Source organism: Silene latifolia, chromosome 1 (genome assembly GCF_048544455.1).
Source record: "Silene latifolia isolate original U9 population chromosome 1, ASM4854445v1, whole genome shotgun sequence".
NCBI lineage: Eukaryota > Viridiplantae > Streptophyta > Magnoliopsida > Caryophyllales > Caryophyllaceae > Silene > Silene latifolia.
In genome coordinates, this window is record NC_133526.1 from 183714536 (window position 1) to 183740241 (window position 25706).

Sequence of the window (25706 nt, forward strand, 5' to 3'; positions counted from 1 at the left end):
CCTTGGGTACTCGATCGAGTGTCCGGTTTTATGGGGAGTTTTCTCGGGTTTTGTTAATTACGCGATTAAGGTATTTAAACATATTCGTAATTGTTTTAAATCACTTTTTACAAAACCTAAAACCTGTTTAAGAGAGAAAGCAACTAGTTCTTCTTCCTAATCGCGTTCTTGACAATTCCCGGAGTTCAGACGGTCAGTTCGTATCGTAGTTCGTGTCGTTGGATTCCTTGCGTCGAGGGTAAGCTTTTAATATAATTTCTATAATGTTTTGTTAAGATTGTTGAAACCCTAATTTAGGAATTGGGGGTTTTTATGAGTAGTATTTGAATGGTAGCGTCTATGTGTTGTATGGTAGGAGGAGAATTCGTAGAGGAGCCGTTTTGATACAGCTGTAGATACCGTCTGCGTGTCGTGCTTTCCGGTAGGATTTCTACTCAGTATTAGTCCCATAATGGGATATTGGTGATGTGCTGTAGTTAGTTATTTAATATGATGATTGTGATTGTGATTGTGATTGTGATTGTGATTGTGATTGGTTTCTATGGCTCTCGAGATGCGTTCTCGGCTGAGTGGGGTCACTTGCGGGAGTGATCTCACGCCCTAGTTTCGCCCTTCGTGGAACCCGCCACGAAAGGGGATGTGCACATTAATGGGACAGGGTTATCGCTCGTACGATGAGCGGGGCTTAGGTGGGAACGGCTGCGGTCCCCCACTGGCGTGGCTGGTCCGGTGGACGATCGAGATTGAGACGATGGGAGTTGGTGGTGTGTGTGTGTGTGTGTGTGTGTGATTCAATTTGTCTGTTTATCTTATTGTTGATATATGTATTGAATTGTGTGATTAGTACTGACCCCGTTTAAATGTTTTAAAAACTGTGGTGATCCATTCGGGGGTGGTGAGCAGTTATTGAGCAGGTGTGATATGACGCGTATGGGATAGCTGGGATGAGTCATCACGTGGCAGTTAGAAGTCTTCCGCTGTGTCAGATGAAGTCTAGTAGCTTTGATAGTTTTAGCTGTAGACCGTATGAGAACCTTGTAATTCCTTTTATTAGTTTTGGTTTGAACATGTAATCACCTAATCTATAATTACTTTAAAAGTACGTTTCTTTATTGTCTAATGATATTCAGTACCTCGGGCAACCGAGATGGTAGTATCCTTATACCTGAGTGGTCCTGGTAAGGCACTTGGAGTATGGGGGTGTTACAGTATATTTCTCAACAAATAAGAAGGACTATTCTACAAGAATATCTTGTTTAAAACTGTTATTGCTCGAAAAGATACTTTCAAAGATATTCAGAAATATAATTTTATCATGCCTTATAAATTGTTTTGAACTAAACAGTTTCAGATAGATCAAGTCATACTTAAGTTCCACAACTTTGTATTTGCTAGACTTGATCGAAGAAGGACTTGTCATCATCAGCTTTGGAGAGCTCCTGTTCTATCAAGGATTAAAGTGTTTTTCTGGCAACTTTGTAATGAGGCCATTACTACTAGAGGAAATATTACGACGCAAATGAGTTCAGTTGGGAATGAGTGTCTATGGTGTGGGGATTGTGTGGATACTTGTTTACATGTTATTCGGGAGTGCGGGTGGGTTGGTGGTGTCTAGGATGTGCTGGAGCTTGATTTACCGTCATGTTCTGGCTTTGCGAGGGTTCGGGATTGGGCGGAAGTAGCCCTGAGAGAGATGAGGATACAACTAGGGCTGAACAAAATTATACAATACGGTTTTATTATACATATCCGATACGCTATACGAATTTAATTATACGGATTTCCGGATATCTGATACGAATTTCCGGATATCCGATACGGTTCTTTAAAAACCGTATCGGATAAGGATCGGCAAAATATGAAACCGGATATACGGTATCCGATACGGTTGCCTTTTTTCTAGAATAAAATATTAAAATATATACTTAAATCACAAAATATCCAATATGTTGGTAATTAAACCTTATTAGTATTAAACTTTATAAATTACTTACACTTATAACTTTTTAAAACACTTTAAAGTTACTAAAAAAACTATCAATAACACATAAAAAAGATTTTTTTTATTAAATTACATAAGTTAGGCTGAAAACCGGATATCGGATATACGATTTCCGGATATACGGTTTCTGTATATACGGGAAAACCGTATCAGATAAGGATACTAGAAAATGAGATTTAAAAAACCGGATATCCGATACGGTTTCCAAAACCATATCGGATATCCAGTTTTGCTCACCCCTAAATACAAGAGCGAGTGAAGTTCATGACTGGTTGCTGGGCTATTTGGTAAAGGAAGAACAAGGCTATTTTTGAAGATGGAGAATGGAGGGCGAATTTAGTAGTAAAAAAGGTGAGGGATTTAGTATGCGAAATGGCAGAGAGTGGGAGTTTGACTGATGTTGGGATGGTCTGTGGGGTGGTGAATGAAGGCGGGGGCTGAAGGAGGTCGGAGAGAGAGGTGATGAAGGTGAATGTTGACGCTGCTGTAATAGCCGGAGTGGGAGTCGGGATGGGTGCGATGTGTCGAAATGATAGGGGACAGATTGAATGGTGTGCGGTGGAGCAGGGGTCGGTAGAGATGGAGCCAGCAGAAGCTGAAGCGGCTGCAATATTGCATGGACTAAAAGAGACACGACGGGTGAATAACTTAAGAGTTATCTTGGAAGGTAATTGTTTGAATGTTATCCATGATCTATAGCAGCAATGAAGGAGCGTAATAGTATTTATTTAATTTATAATGACATTTATGCTATTTGTAATTTTTTCGACAGTGTTACTTTTACTTGGGTTCGTAGAAACTCTAATAAGGTCGCTCATGAGCTTGCTTATTTGAGACCATGGTCGCTAGGTACTCGTAGATGGTTGGAGTCCGTTCCATTGGAAATCTCTGATGTAGTTCGTGCTGTTTCTGATAATATTATTTCTTAAACCCCTTTGGGTCGTTTAATTAAAAAAAAAAAAAATTCGTGCCCTATCCATATGAACCCAATTACATGAACGAATCACAAATCGAAATCATAACTCAACTTTGGCCCTGTTCTTTTTGACTTATTTTCAGCTTATTTAAGTTCAACTTAGCTCTATTCAGTTTAGTTTAGTTTAGTTTAGTTCAGCTCAATTCAGCTCAGCTCAGCTCAATTCAACTCAACTCAACTTCATTCAGTTCAGTTCAGCTCCATTAAGTTCAACCCATTTCAATTATATTCATCTTAAACATAATAGTTTTATTAATACAATTACTATTTATTAATATTATTATATTAATATTTTTAATATTGATTTATTATTAATTAATCATCCTTATTATTGTTATTATAATGAATATTATGATTGTTAAAATCAATAATATTGATATTAATATAATTACTAATATTATTATTAACATGAAAATTAATATTAATTAATAATAATATTATTAATAACATTGTTACTATTACTTTAATACTATTATTCTTAATAATATTACTATTGTTAATCTTATTATTTTACTATTAATACATAATTTTTTTTTCATATACGAACTTTACTTTTGCCCACACATTTTCATAAACGTTCCATTTTGTACCCTTTTCACCCAAAGTCAGACCAAATGAACTCTTAAATCAACATTTTTCCTAAAACTTAATCTAATTGCTCAAATTACTTAAAAGATGGATACCTATAAAGTAATATAATTGTTTATCAATTATTAATATTATTTGTTGAGTTTAATTAATCAATCAAATTTTATTTGTTTGTTAAAGATGAAATTTGGGTTTATTGATTTTTATTTATTTAATTAATTAAATTAGGATTGATGGTGGTTCGTGGTGGTTACCTAATCACTCAAATTAGAATGATACACAAGCTAGGCTTTGAACAACAATATAGCAAAATTGGTGCTCCATTCTTGCACCTAATTACGATTTATGGTTTGTGGTGGCTACCTAGCGAATAAGTCAAATTAGTATATTTAATAGTTTTGATCTCGCTCAATGAATGCGCGGTATTTATAGAGTTTTTATTTTTATATTATACTTAATCATGCTAAATTAACACTTTATTAATTTTTTTATTTCACATCATTATTGAACTGTAAGTTATTCAAGAAAAATGAGTAAAATTAAACTCCGAGTAAAATTGAACTGTAAAATAATAGTGTTATCTTATTAATTGTTCATTTTTCTCGTCATTGTATTTTGTTTTGAGAAAAAAACAATTAAAACTGAAAATTTAATCTAAGATTGTTGAGTAATGTGCTGAAATGTATTTTTTTAAAAGTATTTTTTATATCACAAAACTAATGATTCCAATTTTTTTTTTGTGATGAAAGTAATCAAAACGATTTATAGTTTTGTTTTATACATGGTATGAGTCAAGTCATTCTCAAATAATAGCATCAATAAAATATTTAAAAGTTTATAATTTTATATTATTTATATTTTAATTAAAATACTATAATTTAGAGTTTAATGAAAATTATAAATTTGATGAAAAGATAATTTTTAATGAAAAAAATTATATATTAAAATACATTATTATTATTATTATTATTAATAATTTTCTTATTTAATGAATACAATTAAATTATCAATAGCTTCCTTATTTTAAAAATACTTTTTGGAGGAAAAATTTGCGAGTTCACATATTCTCTTATTAGATAGGGTATAAAATAATTTAATTATAGCAATGATTGATGATTGTGTGGGTTAATTTTGGTAATGATTTTTTACATTATATTTTTTATGCTATATTTTTTGAGCTTGCAGATTTGGCCTGGTGTGTTTAGTAGAATGTAAAATTAAAGGCCCAATTAGAAGTTAATATAGTTAGGCGGAAAAAAACGTAGAATCACCTATTCATTTAGTAAATAGGGGATTATTAATAATATTATTATTACTAATGTTCTTCTTCTTCTTATACTAACAATATAGTAGTCATTCTTATTATTACTACCATTATTATAATTATTTATATTAATATTATTACTTTCAATATTATTATATTACAATTATAATTAATTATTTTTTATAATATTAATTATTATTATTAATTTTTTAAAATTATTATTATTATTATTATTATTATTATTATTATTATTATAGTTCAATTTAACTCCATTAAATTATGTAATTCAATTTAACTTTAATCAATTCAATTCAGTTCAGTTCATTTCCATTCTAAAAAGTTAGAAAGAATGGTGTCTTACTGTCTTTGTCTACATAGTACATATAGACGACAATTATAGTATTTCTAGGTCCAGTCAATTATTGTCATCAGGGGCGGCCGGTGAATTCGGGAGGCCTTGTTCCGATTCTTAGGGTGAGGCCCCAAAACAATTAATTGTCATTTACTTGAGATCCTAAACGAAAACTATTAAAAATAAAAATTTGAGAAAAAAAGGAAAGGTTAATATATATGAAAAAAAAATGCTATGATTTATTTTAGGTATATACTTAAAACACAAATTATATAAATAAGACCGTTTCATAATTCATATCATGAGACGATTCACTTTTATAAAATATACAATACTTTATATTTGTTTATTTGTAATAAATATCTTGTCTTTTATAGAATAAAAATGTCTCACACAATAATTAATAATTTAATATAAAGAGTAATATACATAAAAGAAATTAAAAGATGGAGATATAACAATAGAACCGAGAACTGAGAAAGGTAAAAAATTATACTTTTCTGTGACCCACTTAAATAAATAAATTTAAAAAAAAATATGCCTATTGATGGGAAATGGGGATGCACGTGTGTTTTGGGTAAACAAAGATGTGTTGAGTGTAGAGTAGTGACTTTACAGGAGTAGTCCACAAGAAGGATAAAGGCTAAAATCATTTTCATTTAATGTTATAAATTGGGCTTAGATTTTGGGGTCCTATTTTCCCTTGAAGTCTTGAACCCCTCTGCTGTGAACCTAATTACACAGCCTTTAGGTCGCCTGATTGTCATTTGTCACCTCAAGAATTCAAGAATTTGCTCCCCCTTTCGAGGTCCAATGTTGGAGTTGGTAGTTACTTGCTGTGCAAGGCTCGGTAAAAGAGTCCACATAATACACTCCAGAGTTCTCTTACTCTTTTTCCTTGTTTGAATTCTCTTACACTTGCTGTCTTCTCTCTAATTTTACCCTTTTTGCATAATTCAGGTATGTTTCCCCTCTTTCTATCTTCAAAATTGAATTGGGTTTTGATTAATTATTATTTTTCTGCAATTGACATACATGATTTCTCCTATTTGTTATTACTTCAACAAATTTGTTGGGTTATTTAATTTCATCTAAAAAGGATGAATTGATTATCTAATTTAACCAAGATTGATCAAATATACTTCCTCTGTTTCAGTGATATGTTTACACCTCTTTTATTTTGTGAGGGGTAAATAAAGGAAATGTAAACATATCACTGGAACGGAGGGAGTAATAATTATTTGGTATAAAGTACTGTATAAAGTTTGTTCCTTTTTTTTTAAAAAAAAGTGAATTTTTTTGATGAAATGGGCATATCAGTTGATTTTGATTTGGGAATTTAAGAATGTTATGACTTAATTTGTGCTGTGATTTTATCATAATTAGCTTCACTGCTGAATGTGTTAGCAGGGTTATTGGTTATGGAGTTTTGATATGAGTTTACTTTGTTGTAATGTCTTAGCAGGGTTATTGGTTAGGGCAAATCTAGTATGAGACGGTTTCACGTTTAAGACTTACTTCATTCCTCGTGTAATTTTATTGCGTTAATAGGTTGGTATCAGTATAACATGTAAAACCGTCTCATAAAAGTTTTTGTGACCGAGAAAGATGACATATTCTAGTAGAGGTTTTGTTGCTTTGTGTTGTCAACTTGTCATTGTCAATGTTATTGTCATGGTGTTGCTTCTAAAGAGGTTGCCTTACCAAGCAATGTAAGAGTGTAGAGACATGTCACATACGATCTTTAACCGCTAATGGGACGCTATTTAATACTTCTGAACAAGGTGTTGGGAAGCCATTTTGATTAAGGCTAATTTTTCTTTGTATTGTGATATGATTGAGAATACATAGATGTATTATATCGAATTGGTTATGCTTAACAAATCTAGTCACTTACATGCTAGACTCTTTTATCACCATCAAAGCCATGCATAAAGACTTGAGTGATCTTAACAAAGTATGGGCAATAAAGCCTCTCAAGATGGCCGGAGAAAAAGAGGCTCGGAAAATTTTGGAGGATGTGGCAAAGCAGGTGCAGCCAATCATGTACAAGCATAAATGGAAAGTCCAGCTCCTCTCTGAGTTTTGGTAGGATTATGGGCTTAATTTTTTTTCAATTTAGGTTTACTCTTGGAAAGTTCTCCTAATCAGGCTGTTAATGTGCCTATAACAGCCCTTCAAATCCAGCTCTCATGGGACTGAATATAGATGGAGGCGCCGAGATTAAGCTAAGATTGCGAAGGCAAGAAAGGCAATGGGATTTCTTTACCTATGAGCAAATTCTCGATACTATGCTTCATGAACTGTGTCACAATGAACATGGTCCACATAACACTGATTTCTACAAACTCTTAGATGAGCTTAGATTGGTTAGTGACCTGCTACTTATTGTTCTTTTCTACATTTTACTATATAATCTGCTGTCAAGATACCTACCGTCTGGACTGTTCCTGAACAGCTGAAATCCTATGAACTCCGTTCATTACAGTCGTTGAAAGTGCTGTCCTTTTTTATTTCTCATTTGCTCACATGTGTCGTTGAAAGCTTGACTTTTTGAGTTACTGGGACATTGTGACTACAAAGGATGCCTTTTTTATAATCCATAGAATGGCTAATACCGAATTTTTTCATGTACATTTGTAGGAATGTGAAGAACTAATGGCAAAGGGAATTACAGGTGCCGGTAGAGGGTTTGATATACCAGGAAGGCGGTTAGGTGGGTTCTCACAGCCACCACCTTTGCCACTTCTCCGCCAACATGCATTGGCAGCTGCTGAAAGAAGAGCACAACGTGGAACTTTGCTGCCGTCAGGGCCTAGGCGCCTTGGTGGTGACAGTAGTATTAAGGCTGCTCTAAGTCCAAATCAAGCTGCTGCCATGGCTGCAGAAAGAAGATTACATGATGACATGTGGTGTGGGTCTAAATCTGTGGGAGGTACCCAAAACCAATCAGATAATGCATCATCTTCAACCAATTCTTGGCAAACACAAGATTTTACTTGGCCTGGTAACGCATCTTCCCCTATTGGCAACCCATCTTCTCCTGTTTCGAGTTTGCCATCTTGGGAAAGCCATGAAAATACAGGAACTCAAGAGACTTGGCAATGTGATGCCTGTACTTTGATCAATAAGGTAAACTTCTCACGTTTGTATCTTTCTCAAATATTTTATGAATCAACAATTATTATGTATTTCTTTGCCCATTAGTAAGTTCAAACTTCAAAGATATATTATTCTTTGACTTTGAGATGTAATCGACTTAATGAAAATGGCTCGTACAACCCTCACACGCTTTTTTCCCGTGAAGTAGTAAATGTTAATCTTGTCTTCGTTTATAGGTCACTCGGAAACAAACTCTTTGTTATTGTAAAGAGAAGAGTGTATGTGCCTGACCCCTCATCCCGCTTTGAGCGGGAGCCTCTTTATAGGCATTGGGGCAATGATTTACATATTTGAGTAATTTGACCCATTGATCGGTTAGAAGCTCTTTCATCCTTCATTAGTAGAGCTTAATCTCTTCAGTATTATTGTGTAAAACCTCCTGCATTGATAGTAAAAAATGAGAGTGTAACCAATCAAAGGGCCGTAGACGGTCTTATTCAATAAAATTTGTAATGTCTTACTGACCTTGGCCAAAGTGGGATTTAGACTCTTAGGAAACTAATTTGACTTGGCCTTGAAATTTGTGTAGTTTCACGTTTCATATGAGTGTGTGATCTTTGCATTGTGATTGAAGCTTAAAGTTCATCAGTCATATTTCAGCTTTCAACTATACATGTACTCATCCAAGTATTCTTTTGAACCATTGACAGCCATTAGCTTTAACATGTGAAGCATGTGAAACACCAAGAATCGAGAAAGTCGAACTGCAGCTCAGAAACTGGTCATGTAGATTCTGCACCCTGATCAACAGCAATGGGTCAGAAAAATGTTCAGCTTGTGGGGAATGGAGATATTCATATGGTCCTCCTACTACTGGTTATACGCCACACGTCGGGACTTGATTCAAGGATCCCTTGTGTATGGATTCCTATTTTGTGCAAAGATACGTGTTGATAGGTTGGTTCTATAATATGTGTAATGCTGTGATCGATAGACAAAAGACCAAAGAAAGGCGACTTTTATTTTGAGGAGATATCTGTTACTGAGCGCTGTAGATTTTGTACCAGAAGTAATGTAAATACTGTATTTGTATTATTGTATATGACCAAAGCTGTATTTTTTTCAACATTTTGTTATCCAATTTGTAATGCAATCTGCATGACTTTTCTTATATGTGAAATTTGTGAAGGCAATGCATCTAACTGGAGGAAATAATTCAGTCAATTTCTAAGTTGCTACAGGTCCTTAGAATTTTAACCGTCTCCCTGTTCCCTTGTTTCACCAACCGAACTTATGTTCGACATAAGTAGAAGAAACCCACATCACCACCAACAGAAAAGCAAAGAAATATTAATTTCTCATGCTGTTGTTTTTTCCGTCTTTATTATTATTCCAGAGAAATACTGATGTAACTGTACTTGCAGAGACTGTTAGGTACAGAGCTACTACTCAAAACTACCAAGTACTTTATGTCATCATCTGACCAAGTATATAAGCTTCAAAATTTAGACAAGGGCAGGGAGGTGATAGCTGAGAGAGGGGAGTCAGTTATGAATGCCGAGGAAGCAGAAGGATCAGAATCACCGCCAACGCCACTGCGACGGCTGCCACGGCATCACCCATCGCCACTTCCTATCAGCAGAGGGCCTGATAATGAGAATTACTCTTTCTCTCAATCACCATCGCTATCACCCCCGGTCTCACCATCTGGTTCCTCCCACTCGTCAGCTGAGAGCCTCTCTCTGATGCATGCTTACAAGTTCTCTGACCGAAGAAGTCTATCCGCCCCATCAAGCTTCTCCCTGGATCGGATTCAGCCTGCATATGATTCGGATTTTGAACGCACTTCTTGTCTTAAAGAACTGTAAGTTCGTTACTTCTGATCTCTTCCTATAAGTCTAGATTTCAGTTTGCAGACAATAGATAAACCAAGTTTGACTGGTAGGTTATAAATGGAGTGGAGAACCATGATCCCTGGTAGTTTAAGAAACTCAGTTAGACAACTAACAGTCAAACTGCTTATCAAATGGCTTTATAGTGCTGCAATGATATTCACAACATGATATGTAGCTTAAACTAGACGTCAAATCATATATAGGAAGCGTAAGCAGTTTAAGGAGTCATTTTGTTTCGTCATCCATAAAAGCTGTATTGACTAACGTCTAACTCCTAATTAATATGTCGGCTTATAGATTACATCAACTGACAGTATACGTATCAATGTTGACATTGCAGGCTGGAGTGGTTTGTACTCAAATGCTGTATTTGCTACTCCTGGAACATCAACTCTACATCTAAACTCCATCAAAGCTAGAGCCTAGATCACTCATTGTTTTAACTCTTTGATTATGTTTACCATGCCAATGCTCGTGAAGTCGTGGGTCAAAAGTCATTAAAATTATCGAAAAAAGGTGGATAAATAATTGCGATTTTACCTGTTGAATAGGGTTGTTTTCAAATGGATGTTCCATTCCGGATGAATAGTTAGTTATGTAGTTACAAATTTTAGAGTGTAAATGATGAGACGTTAGAGGTGATTAATGTTGGAAATATTACTTAGTTCTGCTTCAAAAGAATCCCACATTGATAAAATATGTTGGAGTGTTATAGTTTATAAGTGATCTTTTGTATTGAACTACTAGATATGTAGTGGTAAAGGGCCCATACAGCCACACATGCGTGTGCGCGCCACGCCGCGCCGGGCACGGGCACGGCACCTGCGGTGCGAGCCGTAGGCCGTTTTTGGAAATACGATCACTTATTATACTCTATAATATTTTTGCACAATTTCCGAAACTGATTACTCAGTCTTTTAGAGAAATGTTGCGTTTTCCGTAGACTGAAAGTGCAGTCTTCTATACTGATTTTGTGTTTTACAAAACTGATTTTACAGTCTTCTAAAACCTATTTACGAGACAATTTATGATGGTTTCTGTTCTCTACCTTTCAGAACACACAACACAACACTACATTTCTCTCTTCTCTCTATCTGTCTCTCTCTACACTATAATTCCATAGCTGATTTTGGGCAACGTTCTGTTACTACTCCTCAATCCGAGTCTTTGTCGTACACCTTAGGCTCGGAAGTCGTGTAACCCTGGGGGTTGGTTGCCAAGAGGCCGTGTGTATCGAGCGGGGCAAATTCAACTTTAGGGCAGTGATTCTTATCACGCCACGACTTCTATCTCTGCTGGTTCTGTAAGTTTTACCGTTCATTGTTTTCGTAATAGTGATACCGCGCTACAGTCTAAAGTTGAATTTTAAAAAAAAAAAAATTTACTTGCTCGTTAAAAATTTTATCGTAGGCGATATGGCTATGCCAATTTCTGCAGCTTCTTTTAATCCGACTCTTATGCCTACAGTTTTTATCCCTGATATGTCAAAATTGGATTTACTTGATGGTAAAAACTATAGGATTTGGTCAGAAAAACTTGATTTTCTTTTAAGCCAGTTAAAGATAGATTATACTTTAACCAAAACTGAAGCACCAGAAAACAGTGAACGGGATTTTCCTGCAGATAGTAAAACTTGTCGTGGCATTTTACTGCACTATATGACGGAACCTTTATTTTTAATATATAGCAAGCTTGAAACCGCTAAAGATATCTGGGACGCTCATAAAACAAAATATGGAACAGATGATTTTGGCACTAAAAAATACGCTTGCAATAGATGGTTAAATTTCCGTATAACTGATGATAAACCTGTGTTAGATCAAATTCATGAGTATGAGACTTTATGTGCTGATATTATCGCGGAGGGTATGAAAATATGTGAAACTTTTCAAGCTAATTGTCTACTCGAGAAACTTCCTTTGTCTTGGCAGAATTATGTGCACTCTATGAAACACAAACAAAAGGATTTCACTCTTCTTGAGTTAGTGTCACACATCAAGATTGAAGAGCAAAATCGAATCCAGTTAAGAGGTAAACAAGTTGATCATTCCTCTTCCAATGCCAATCTTGTTGAGACAAAAAATCGCAACAAGGGTCCTAGACGTAATAACAACAACAACCACAACAACAAGGGACCAAACCAGATCCACGGAGTGAAAAAGCAAACAGATTTTAAACCCAAAAGGCCGTTCAAAGGAGAATGCTTCACTTGTGGTGAAACGGGTCATTCCGCAAAATTCATCGCAAGGATCCCAAGGAAAGTCAAAAAACAAGCATCAAGTTCATCTCACCGAAACAGGATGAAGTCATTTTTGCCGTTGTATCCGAGGTAAATCTGCGGTAAGCAACATCACGAGAATGGGTTTTGGACACGGAGCTACGAGTCACATATGTTGTGACAAAGAAGCGTTCAAAGAATATGTGCCAGAAACTAACGGACAATGCGTGTTCATGGGCAATTCTAGCACTACACGCGTTATTGGTAAGGGAAAGGTACAAATGAAGCTAACTTTAGGTAAAATTCTTGAACTTAATAATGTTCTTCACGTTCCGAAATTCGTAGGAACCTTATTTGTGGTCTTTACTTAACAAGGCCGGTATAAAACTCACTTTTGAATCCGACAAACTTGTACTCACTAGAAACAATAATTTTGTTGGAAAAGGTTTTTGTAATGGCGGGCTTTTTGTGCTCGATGTGGTGACTATTAATAAAAACTCCACCACTTGTTTATCTTTCACGAGTCTATTACTTTATGGCATGCTAGATTAGGTCATATAAATGTTGATTATGTTAAAAAATTGAAACATCTTGACCTTATACATGGCTTTAGTAATACGGCTTTTGACAAATGTGAGATATGTGTAGAGGCTAAACATTCCAGGACACCGTTTAATAAACAAGTCCATCGTGCCTCGACTCTTCTTGAATTAATCCATTCGGACTTGGGGATTTTAAACACAATGAGCCGAGGAGGTAAGCGTTACTATATCACCTTTGTAGATGATTTTTCTAGATATACAAAAGTGTATTTGTTAAGTACAAAAGATGAAGCAGAGCAAAAATTCATGATCTATAAAGCTGAAGTTGAGAATCAATTAGACCTTAAAATCAAACGTGTTAGGTCTGATAGGGGCGGTGAATATGAGGGTTATCCACTTAAAAAATATTGTGAAGAAAATGGCATTATCCATGAGATCACCGCCCCATTCACACCTCAACAAAACGGAATAGCCGAAAGAAAAAATCGATCTTTGAAAGACATGATGAATGCTATGCTTATTAGTTCTGGTATGCCTACTAACATGTGGGGCGAGGCCATTCTTTGTGCTTGTTTTGTACTTAACAGAGTTCCACACAAAAAATTGGAAACTACTCCTTATGAGCTCTGGAAAGGCCACAAGCTTAATCTTAACTACCTCAAAGTGTGGGGGTGCTTGGGAAAAATTGGAATACCTGCATGCCAAAGAAGCAAAATTGGACCAAAAACAATCGACGGTATATTCATTGGTTATGCTTTTAACAGCGCGGCCTACAGGTTTATTCTAAAGGATGGTTCAGGTTTTGGTTCTATTAAAGAATCTAGAGATGTTGTATTTTTTGAGAATATTTTTCCGATGAAAACTAACCTTGAACCTTGTTTACCACTTGTTTCCAATAATGTTGATAATGCTTCTACTAGTGCAAGTAACTAATGCGGATCGATGGTGAACCTAGAAGAAGCAAGAGGGCTAGAATAGCAAAAGATTTTGGCCCAGACTTCTGAGACAAGTTTGGCAGAAAAAGAATTTCTTGATGAGGAGGACATTCGTGCCTATGTTCTAGAAAATGATCCGAGAACTTACAAGGAGGCCATGAACTCCATCGATTCTACTTTGGCCGGAAGCTATCAACAAAGTGAGATAGATTCCATCAAAGGTAATAACACTTGGATTCTCACCGATCTGCCTAGAGGGTGTAAACCTCTAAGCAACAAATGGGTGTTCAAGAAGAAACTCAACCCCGATGGATCTATCGACAAATATAAAGCTAGATTGGTTGTATGTGGTAATCGACAAACCAAAGGTTTGGACTTCTTTGACACTTACTCTCTTGTTACTAAAGTTGCTACTATTAGGGCTTTAATTGCACTAGCTTCTATACATGATCTATTTGTGCATCAAATGGACGTTAAGACAACTTTTTTGAACGGAGACTTGAACGAAGAAATATACATGAAGCAACCAGAGGGTTGTGTAATTTCAGGACAAGAAGACAAGGTATGTAAACTGGTTAGATCATTATATGGTCTAAAGCAAGCTCCGAAGCAATGGTATGACAAATTTCATCAAACTATTACATCTTATGGTTTTCATGTAAATGATTCGGATGCCTGCGTATATGCTAAAAGTGACAAAGATGGTTGTGTCATTGTGTGTCTGTATGTTGATGACATGCTCATTTTTGGGACTAATATGAAAGTTATCAATGACACCAAAGCCTTCTTAAGCTCTCGTTTTGACATGAAAGACCTAGGTGAAGCCAATGTTATTCTTGGTATAAAAATTTCTAGGACCAAATGGGGTTTGAGTCTGGATCAGTCACATTATGTTGAGAAAATTCTTAAAAGATTTGACTGTTTTGATTGTGCACCAGTCAAAACCCCATATGATCCTAGTATACACCTAAAAAAGAATGAGGGTGTTAGTGTGAACCAAGAAGAATATGCTAAGATAATTGGCAGTGTCATGTTTTTAATGAATTATACAAGACCAGACATTGCTTATACGGTAAGTCGTCTTAGCAGGTATACACATAGTCCAAATCAGTCACACGAGAATGCTTTATATCGACTTCTAAAATATCTTAGGGGAACAATGGATTGGGGTTTGCACTATTCCAAATCACCATATGTTTTAGAAGGATATTGTGATACTAATTGGGTGTCTGATAATGATGAGATTCATTCTACTAGTGGATATGTGTTTACTTTGGCTAGTGGTGCTATCTCTTGGAAATCTTCTAAACAGAGTTGTATTGCAAAATCAACAATGGAATCTGAGTTTATTGCTTTAGAATTGGCAGGTCAGGAAGCCGAGTGGCTAAGGAACCTGTTAGCAGACATTCCATTGTGGGGGAGACCAGCTCCATCAGTTTCAATGCATTGCGATTCTCAAGCAGCCATTGGTGTGGCAGGCAATCAAGCTTACAACGGAAAGAGGAGGCATATACGCTTGAGACATGCTATAGTGAGGAATCTGATCAAAAATAATGTGATATCACTGGATTATGTAAAATCGGAGAGGAATATTGCGGATCCTCTCACGAAAGGCCTCTGCAGAAAATTAGTGCTGGAGTCAGCACGAAGAATGGGTTTAAAGCCTATTGGGAGTGAATCGTGACGGGGCTCCCCCACTTGGGTTTACGAAGTTCAATGGGTCAAACGAAGTCACGAGGATCTCATGTTTTAATACTACTACCATTCCATTTTAATAAAAGTGATGTAGTATTCTTTTATATTGTGTTATTTTTGTCAAGTGAGGAAGGTTGAGCTAAGCTCTTAATAAGTCCATAGTCCTTGTTTAAGGATGGTTTGTGACAGTCAAATCTGATGGACTTACCTATGTGAATGTGGGGGAAATGTCCTACCCCCTATGAGGTCTTTAGGCTTTAAGACCTATAGAGCGTTCACGAGAACCCAGGCATGTGAGGGGCACCTTTTATGACATTTCGCGATGACGAACACAGATTTGAATGCAGGTTTGTGCGCAGTTATCCGTTACAAACCACCGTGGAGAGTCCAATGCCGAGAGCAACTCAATACGGTACATAGCGAGGGTAATTGTATGCACTGGGTGACAATTCAATTCCTCAGGAACATTGTCATCTTAAGACTTACGTTCCGTTGCCCTAATCAACTATTTCTCTTCTTCTTCTTCTTTTGAATCATGTGGGGGATTGTTGGAAATATTACTTAGTTCTGCTTCAAAAGAATCCCACATTGATAAAATATGTTGGAGTGTTATAGTTTATAAGTGATCTTTTGTATTGGACTACTAGATATGTAGTGGTAAAGGGCCCGTACAGCCACACACACGCGCGCGCCACGCCACGCCGGGCCGGGCACGGGCACGGGCTCTGGGCTCTGGGCTATCTGTCTCTCTCTACACTATAATTCCATAGCTGATTTTGGGCAACGTTCTGTTACTACTCCTCAATCCGAGTCTTTGTCGTACACCTTAGTCTCGGAAGTCGTGTAACCCCTCAATCCGAGTCTTTGTCGTACACCTTAGTCTCGGAAGTCGTGTAACCCTGGGGGTTGGTTGCCAAGAGGCCGTGTGTATCGAGCGGGGCAAATTCAACTTTAGGGCAGTGATTCTTATCACGCCACGACTTCTATCTCTGCTGGTTCTGTAAGTTTTACCGTTCATTGTTTTCGTAATAGTGATACCGCCTACAATTAAATGCGGTCTTGAGCTGCTCAAGAACTCCATGGATAGGAGGGTCTTGAGCAGCTACGTGGGAACTTAATTGTACCATAGGCTTGTAATCTCCGATAATGGTCCCCCTTTTTTTTAGTAGAAAGAAAAGTTTTAGTGTGAATTATGCACAATGAAGTGGGAGATTTCCTAAAGCTTACTTTGGATGTGGCAATTGTAGGTCAAACAAATTTGTCCGAATTAATGAGTTTGGTTAAAGAACATTTCTTCTTTTTTAAGGGAATCCGAAAAAGAATTTCATGGATAACGATTTCTTTGATTTCTTTGATGTAGCGTATGCCCTTAAAATATATAGAGTAGAGTTTACACTTTAATTTCTCCTTAGATAATCTGTGAATCCTTCTTTATAATGAGTTTTAAAGTATGCGTCAAATTTAAAGTCGCAGTTTAGAAAAACCGAGTACGGAGTTTTAAAGTATGTGTCAAATTTAAAGTCGCACACTAGAAAAACCGGGTACGGATATGGAAAAAAAAAAACGGATAATTCACACGGTGCCCCTAAGGTTTGCCATTTTGCACAAAATACCCAAATTTTTGATCCAGAAATCTTAAAGAGGTCATAACTCGTGTTTACGAGTTCCAAAAGTGACGAATTTTTTTTTCTAAATCGCTCATCTTTCCGAAAACTACATTTTGAAAAAAAAAATTGTCGCATTTGGATTCCGCTACTAGGAGTTATTGTGCGTCAAAGTTTTTTCGACCGAACAAACTTTGAGTGGTCACGAATTCCAAACACGTCAAACTTTTTTTTTTCAAATCGTAGTACTCGGAAAGATGATCGATTTGAAAAAAAAAATCTTCACTTTCTTGAGTTCGTAAACACAAGTTATGACCTCTTTAAGTTTTTCGGATCAAAAATTTGGGTATTTTGTGTAAACGGGAGGGTACAGCGTGAATTATCGAAAAAAAAAAAAAGCCACAACGACGTCGTCGGGTGTTCCCACTGCAGAACATCACCAAACTCAAAAACACACAACGATCATCCCTCTTTCAAAATCAAAACCTAGGGTTTCAGACCTCGTAAAATCCCCAAATCTATCGAAAATGGCGATGAGAACAATAATCAACGAATTGAAAGGCGTAAGGGTGAAGGACATCCCTACAAAAGTGAAGCCATATCTAACCCTAACCTTCTTGAAGGAGTCCATGGCGAAAGGTATTGACAATTACCACGCTAAATACATCGTCACTAATTCTCCGCAACCTTTATTTCATGTCTGCTATGGCGGTATGATCTTCTCTTACCTCGTCGCTCTTCCTGAAGAACGTCGTCATCTTGCTCACCAGCAACACGCCGCTGCCGGTCATTGATCGTTCTTCCTTTTTCCGCCGCTGTCGGGTAATTTTATACTTCCGTCTTAATCATTTGTTTATTTTATTTTTTCCTTATTTCGCGGTATTTTAATCGGAAAGGGAATTTTGTACTTCCGTCTTAATCATTTGTTTAGTTATTTATTCCGGTGTATTTTAATCAAAGGTAAACAAATGATTGGGGTTGGATAATGTGATGCGATCGAGACAAGAACGGATAGAAAAAGGTTAGACAATGCAACTGTTCAATTACGAGAATTGATATGCGACCTTAATAAATAAATGAAATGTTCTATTAGACAAATTAGAGAAATGTGGTGCTTTCATTCATAAATTTCTGGATGATTACACTATTAGGGGAACGGACAGATAACAGGAGATGAGAGTAAAGGCAATAAGTGAGGAAAGTTACTAAAGTACCCGTTTTGATACTTTCGGTGTTTATCGAATTGCTCCTCAAATTGTCAACGATAACAATCACAGTACCTAGTTGTGGGCTGAGGGGCTCCAGAAATTGTGGGGTAAAGGTAGGATGTACGCAGCTATACACCGTGTTAACAACGTGGAGCATATAAGTGGTTTCCAGATAATTTGAAATGATCTAAAATGAAATTTGCATCGAGAATTGTATTGGATTATTGTTACTTCATCTGTTGCAGTTGATTTTATATGTTCTTCAAAATATAGGAGGAAGACTTTCAAAAGTATATATAATCGGATGAAACATAGGAAATTCTTCAAAATATATTGAACCACAGCTATTGGTTTTACTTTAGTTCGTCGTAGCCAGAATAATACTCCCTTCGTCCCGTTCATTTGTTTACCTTTTTTATTCTCTGTGAGAGTTATTTTAATCAAAGGTAAATAAATGATTGGTGGGAGGGAGTAAATTTTTGGCTACATGGGAAAAGGAAAAGAAATGGTGATTGTAATAAAAAAAACTCTTTGTTCCCACAATTTTCATGGTGCTTTATTGTATGGTTGCATCTTGATATTACTGATATTTTTCTTTGAATCTTTGTATTTCTATAAGATTGTAAGTTGGTTAATTTTGTTTTGATTAGTTACTGCATTCAATTTTAAAATTGTTTGTTTGAAATAATAACATCGTGTATGTCTATGGTTGTGTGTGACTGTGAGATCAAACACGTTTTGTTGCTTTGTTGGTCCGGTTCTTGTTCAAGCTGATCATATACAGAGTATAGCTTTGATTCATGACCATTCTTAGTGAGAATGAGTAACACACTAACACGTTGGGATATAGAGGCTTTCCGAATACGTGTTTATCGAGAAGTAAAAAGGAGGGGAAAGTCCTAAATCTCTTCAGCTCTTGTTTGGATTGCTGTTTGATAGGGGTAGGGAAGGAAACAAGCCCAATGCTTTTAGAGTTGGAATGTTTTGGGAGGAAATCGGTGACCTTTTGCTAGTCATACTTTCATCTTCACCTCTTTCTCTCCTCTCCTTGCTCGCCTCGTACTCTTCCCTCCCCTACTTTGTCCCTTCTCTGTTGGGTCATAAATTTCTTCTATCTTCCAACAAGCTTTAATCCTTTCAGATTTGGGGTAATTTTTTTGGCAAAATGTTTACTTTTTACTGTCTCTAATTGTACACTACTTCCCTCATCTCACACCCTTTAGTTCTTCTCTTTCCCCTTATCTATATTTTCCTGGTGTTCCTCCCTTATATTTGCTATCCAAACTCTTCAGAGATTATCCCCTCTCCTTTTCTTCATGTCTCCTCCCTCTTAGAGTCTTAGATTCGTTCCTCTCTTCTCTTCTGTTCTAAATTGTTGTCCAAATACAGTGTAAGCTTGAAAGCCAATTTCCTTCCGACTTATTTGTTTGTGTGGAAAATACTACTCCATAAGGAGTCTCAACTTTATACTACTGTCTTAATCAGTAGTCGTGATTTCATATGCATGTCGCAATTGTGCAGTGTGGTAGGCTGTTGTGTTTGAGTCTTAGTTGGCACATAAGGGTTTGTGGTTCTTACTTCATATGTTGAACAATGAACATTATGTTATCTCTATTTTGGGTCGCATTATTAAAGTTTTCGGTGCTTTGCTGTATGTAAATGGTTCACTCATTACAAGTAGACATTCTTTTCCAGTTGAGATGGTAAACCCACTTGCATTGTCTCTGATTGTGCCAAGGAAGTTTTCTTGGCGGACTTTGCATATAACATCTACGGACTATGGTAGTTTATCCACCCAGAAGTTCCTGTGTTTTGAGTCTGTTCGGAATTCAGTTTGTCCATGAAATAGCGTGACTATGTTAGATATGGACCTTACCAGTTTTACTACTGTTTTATGGATGCAGGTTGAAGTTTGCAAAGTTGTATGAGATGCCGACACTGGTTTTTTCATTTACTCTCGGATTTGAATTAATGGATGTACTATCTGCTATCTCATACATTATGAACCAAATAATCTCTTGAGATTTCTGTTGATTGTAACAATTGTGTAAAAATTCGAATTATCATTTGAATCTCTCTCTACTGTTGCTCGGATTTTCCTATTCTAACATACGAGGCATCATAGACACAGCGTAACCATACCAAAATATGGAATTCACCTTATAAAGCGAATCACTCCTGTCCGGTTGTCCCATACAATATGGTGTGACGATGTATTACAGATGGTTGATCCCGTAGAATAGACAGTGTAACCTATCAATATAACGTACTTTTTACTTGCGTTGTCGACCTTTTTTCATCTCTTTTACCAACCCTTCTCTGCCATTAGGGATGTCAATGGGGCAGGGTGGGTGCGGAGGAGGGGTAACCCGCACCCGCGAGTCTATAATGCGTACCCACACCCGCCCCGCGACCCGCGGCGGGTTGAACTTTTTAAACCCGTCCCCGTCCTGCGGGGACCCGTTGACCCGCCAAATTACCTATCTCCTCATAAACAATTTTTAAAAATATAAATCTAAAATCTAAAATATACTAGTCGTACTACTTATACAAATAAGTTTTCGCAAAATATACATTCAATTAAGGGTTATTTCATAACAATAATCCATCTTATTGGTGGTCTGCAAGAATCACTCCATTCTATAAATAATCCCAATTAAATCCAACCTAAACACCATACCTTCTAATAATGAACCAGCTGATATTTTGTGATGTTTATGTGTATCAAATAAACCAAGTTCTTGATTCATCACTTGAAAATATTACACATAAACTTCACATATACCAGCTAGGTTGTCCAAAAACTATCAAATCTTCCAACATAAACTTCAAAAAAATATCATCTGGTTCGTTATTAGAAGGTATGGTGCTTAGGTTGGATTTAATTGGGATTATTGATAGGATAGAGTAATTATTGCAAAACACCAATAGGATGGATTATTGTTATGAAATAACCCTTCAATTAACTAGTACACAAGTTTTTCAAACCATGAAAGAGTTTTACAAACAATGAAACGCATGTCCAAAGTAAACAAAGCTGCTTGATCAAATTAACAGAGCTTCACTCATTGTTCCCTCAAATCATCTAAAGCTCCGTTAGCATTCTTACCAAGTATCATTAGTTTGGGCTTTTTATCCTCTTGTTATAATTTTCTTTTATTATTATAGTATAATTACTACTACTTATTATAGGTGGGTTGGTGATTTGGAGATGAGTGAGGCGGGTATAAGCGGAGCGGGGACATGCGGAGCGGGGCGGGCGGGGTGAGTGTGGGGCGGGGTGGGTATGGGGCGGGTTTCATGTGATACCCATCCCTGCCCCAAGACCGCGACGAATGATACTTTTGAAACCCATCCCCGCCCCATGACCCGTCAAATCATTACCCGCGCCCGCTCCAAGTGGGGCGGGTGCGGGGCGAGACCCGCCAAAATCCGCCCCACTGACATCCCTATCTGCCATTCTATCTTCTCTCTTTATCTTTAACTTCTTTATCATTGCTCATTCATGTACAAGTTTTACTCTTTTATTGATTTTTTGCCACAACTTTTCCATACCTTACCCTTGAACAAACAACAAATTCTCTATTTTTCTCTTTCTAAAAATTAATCAAATCTCCATCAAATTACTCAACATTTCTGTCTAAAAAATCTCCCTCTCTCTCTAACATTTCTCTCTAAAAAAACCCTAAAAATCAACCTACTGCTCCGCCGCCATCACCTTCCCACATCGCCAACCCTTCTTCCTCTACCTAATCGCCGGAGATGGGTCCTCCCAATGGCCTATTTCCGGCGATTCATTTCTTCTCGTCCCTCGGATAATGCTCCTCCGGTTAGATCTCACTCCCTCGTCGGTTTATTGAGCGGATCAGCCCGTGGCCCTTGCTGTGGGTTCCATCGACAATCAGATGGATCGCTCCGGGCAGGCTCGCAGCAGCTTTTGTTTTTTTGGGACCCGTGTTCATGTTCGGGTTGAGACTGTCGCTTGACGGCCTGTCCCTCCGGATCCTTGTCCTGTCACCGTTTTTGTTGCATGCAACTCAGGTGTGATCCCCCCACACCTAGTTCGTGTCTTTTAGTTTTGGTTGTGGTCGGTCTGTTTTAACCCAGGGGTGATCCCCCCATTCCCCCCATCCCTGGGTCGGGTCTTTTCGTTTTTGTTGTCGGTCGGTTTGGTTTCGATGGGTTTTGTTTTCGTTCCTGTTTCTGTCTGTTGTGTTGGTCTTGGTAGAATTTGTTTTGGTCCTGTTGCATGTATAGCAGTGGTCCTGGGAGGTTTCGTTAGGTGAAATGGGTGTCTTTGGTTTGGGCTGCTGCGTTTTTGTGAAGTCACGATTGTCTCCGCCGCTGTTTTCGTTTGGAGTGAGGTCTGATTGTGAGGGTTGCAATGTCTTTGTTGGGACTGGTAGGGGAAGTTATGGTCTCGTGGTGATGGTGGTTGTGTCGGTTGCGGTGGTTCCTCTTTTTTCTAATGTTTAATCAATGTCTTTGTCTTTAATTTATTCAAATAATAACCTTCTTTTGGCTGAGGGTGTCCTGTCCCTTAGCCATTCGGGGACTAGTTTGTCATCTTATTAGGGAGTCAATAACAACAAATGTAATTTTGCATCCGGCTGGTGTTGTGTCCATCTCTTTCTGGCTTTTTGAGATGGTTTTGGTTAGGGGTCTGTACAAGTTGCTTACTTTATCGCTGGTTACATACTTTCTCGCTTTTCCAGGCTACGAGTTTCTTGTCTATAGGGATTGTCCTCTAAAGTGCAGGAGTTTTTGCTCCTTTGGAGACAGATTTTGGTTTACTTTCCGCCTCTTCCTTCTACGTCCTAGTGACGTAAGTGCACTTTGTGCTTTCTTGATAGTTCAAGCTTCTCGTTGGTCTTCAGATGCCCTTTTTCATAGCCAAGAGGATGAATCTCCAAGACACATTTTTGTGTCTTGTTGCAGGTATTTCTCCGAAACTTTGTCTGTTAAGATGAGTAAAGGTATGATTGACCATTTGGCCAGCTCTAGCTGCCCCTTCATGGATGATGGGGATGTTGAAGATAATCTTTGTGTGCAGTCAGCCGTACGCCATCAACACTCTTATATTAGCGGATGTAGCTACTTTGTTGTTTTTGCTTATGGTGGTATTCCTAAAATAAGTGCATTTGACCAAATGAGTCAAATGCCATCTGTATAAACCTAGTTAGGTATATCTTTATTTACAGCTGCCAAAAAAAAAAAATACTCAATTTTAATCTTAATTTTCACAATCAAGTATTGATTCCTATTCATTCATACTTCATTCTTTAATCAAATTGTAACTAATCATTTAATTGTTAAATTGGGGTTAAATAAAATCAAAATTTGTGAAATTAGGTTTATTAGAAAGAGAGGTTGCAGGGTACAGTGTCGATGGCGGCGGTAGGAACGTCGTCTGGTCGGCGTGCAAGGGATCGGGATCTCAAATAGTTGGAGGCATGTAGTTGGGTAAGTCGTCTGGTCGATGGTGGTCATCGTGCGTCGACATTGGTTAGAATCTGAGGTGGTCGATGACATTGGTGAATGGTGTTCGGCAGCGAGCCATCGACTATAGGCTAGGTGGTGGTATGGGCATCGTTGGTCGAGGAAGGGGTTGTCATCGACAGAGAGCATAGGGTGGGTGTAGGAGGGGTAAAGGGGTGGTTGAATTTTTTTTTTATAATTTTTATCTTTAGAGGGTGTGGGCAGCGAGTCTTGCAAAGGAGGACTGGTGTTTTCGGCCGGCGAGTGGGGCAGGGGAGGGGCGGTGGGGGAAGGTGGTTGGGTCACTGAGTGGTGGTTGAAAGAAAGGCCAGTAATAATTAGAATGAGAATTGAAAGAGATGGGTTGAAATGGTAGGGGTATATTGATAAATTATGTCCATAATTGAGTAAATCATGTACATGAATGAGCATCACCTTTTAAATAATGAAATTAACATCCAAATCTACATAGTATAAAAGCCAAGTTTTTTCTTGACTTTTGATTGACTCCTGAAATTAAGGGATGAAAAAATATATTGGTCCCACCATAATTTCTTTCTTCTAATTAATTACCCTCTCTCCTGTTCCTCCTTTTTTTTTTTCTAAATCTAATTTAATTTTTTTTTTCTCTTTGGAACCCCTAACAGTTTTACAACATCATTTCCACCTCTCTCAAAATCGCTTTTTCTTTTCTGTGAAATAAAATAGTTACTCCAACTCCAACAATTGATACTCCGTATAAAATATACTCCAGTTTATATATTTTGAGTTAACCATAATTGCATAGTATAAAAGCTAAGTTTTTTCTTGGCTTCTGATTGACCGCTGAGTTCTTACATGTGGGTTCCCCCATGTTTTCTTATTCTATTTAATTATCATCTCTACTCAACACAATTCCTATTCCTATCTCATATTCCTATTTTAATTACTTATATTAAAACATAAGTTAAAATGTCACAATTTACATAAAATATTGCAATTTACATACATTTAACGGGTCTAATATGTCAAATATCTTTAATATAATTCTAGTAAAATACGGTTGTATATTATCTAATATTTATCAAATATTCGAATCTACAAATATGGACTATTTATATTGTCACGGTATAGAACACTTAATCACGCTCAATTATATGTTCATGTATCTAATAATAGCGCCTACAAACACGGTTAAATTTTTATGCTAAGTTGGAGTTTTGCTTTTGCATCCCCTTAAATATGCTAAATCCTACATTAAAATGGGGTATGACTGATTTTATTTCTATTTTTTTGTGAAAAAAAAAACAGATAAGTACGCTCGACATGAAACCACAAAATCTCATTGAAGACGGCGATATTCGTCACAAGCTTGTGACGGATACCATTTCCTCTCACAAAATACCTATGAGAGGTGAGTGAGGAAGCACATGGGAGGTGCTCCACCTTGTCCCATCTCTCTTTTTGTGAGAGGTCTTCAGCTTGTGACGTGCAGCTTGTGACGGGATTAGCCCGTCACAAGCAAGACGCTTTGGCATGAAACCATCACACGTTAGCCGACTTCCTCCTAATTCATGTGAAATGTATAACTAGACCTGACAAAATGGGTTAACGGGTCGGGTTCGAGTCGGGTCAGTTCGGGTTTCTCATTGATTTCGGGTTAACTCGGGTCGGGACGGGTCATTTTGGGTTTCGGGTCGGTTTCAGGTTTGTTGGTCGGGTCAGTTTCGGGTCAAGCTGGTAGGGTTGTTTCGGTTCAGGTCAATGAATAATAGAGAAATTGTTATTTCAAGTCTTTTCGGTTCAACTAGAGTTATATCTTGTTCGGTCATTTTCGGGTTTGGTGGTTTCGGATCGGGTCATTTTCG

General features: G+C 37.2%; 1 protein-coding gene and 2 long non-coding RNA genes across 3 annotated transcripts; all 3 read left to right on the forward strand.

The window, feature by feature from the left end:
* Positions 1-5954: 5954 nt before the first annotated feature.
* Positions 5955-9515, forward strand: LOC141613206 (DNA-dependent metalloprotease WSS1-like). Its single transcript, XM_074431947.1, has 5 exons — positions 5955-6142; positions 7087-7270; positions 7356-7551; positions 7826-8314; positions 8995-9515. The coding sequence occupies exons 2-5, from the start codon at positions 7110-7112 to the stop codon at positions 9184-9186; spliced, it is 1038 nt and encodes a 345-aa protein (XP_074288048.1). The 5' UTR covers positions 5955-6142; positions 7087-7109; the 3' UTR covers positions 9187-9515.
* Positions 9516-9802: 287 nt separating this feature from the next.
* LOC141614112 (uncharacterized) lies at positions 9803-10828 on the forward strand. Its single transcript, XR_012529313.1, has 2 exons — positions 9803-10148; positions 10520-10828. It is a non-coding gene; the product is annotated as an uncharacterized LOC141614112 (long non-coding RNA).
* A 6730-nt stretch (positions 10829-17558) lies between these two features.
* On the forward strand, positions 17559-20489 carry LOC141613212 (uncharacterized). Its single transcript, XR_012529231.1, has 2 exons — positions 17559-17995; positions 20286-20489. It is a non-coding gene; the product is annotated as an uncharacterized LOC141613212 (long non-coding RNA).
* The last annotated feature ends 5217 nt before the right edge of the window (positions 20490-25706 follow it).

What these genes read in the sequence shown, in the direction of transcription:
- LOC141613206 (XM_074431947.1), top strand. Translation starts at nt 7,110, where the DNA reads ATGCATAAAGACTTGAGTGATCTTAACAAAGTATGGGCAATAAAGCCT. An exon ending in TCTTAGATGAGCTTAGATTG is followed by an intron (nt 7,552 to 7,825) that starts GTTAGTGACCTG and finishes GTACATTTGTAG; the next exon opens with GAATGTGAAGAACTAATGGC. An exon ending in CCTGTACTTTGATCAATAAG is followed by an intron (nt 8,315 to 8,994) that starts GTAAACTTCTCA and finishes AACCATTGACAG; the next exon opens with CCATTAGCTTTAACATGTGA.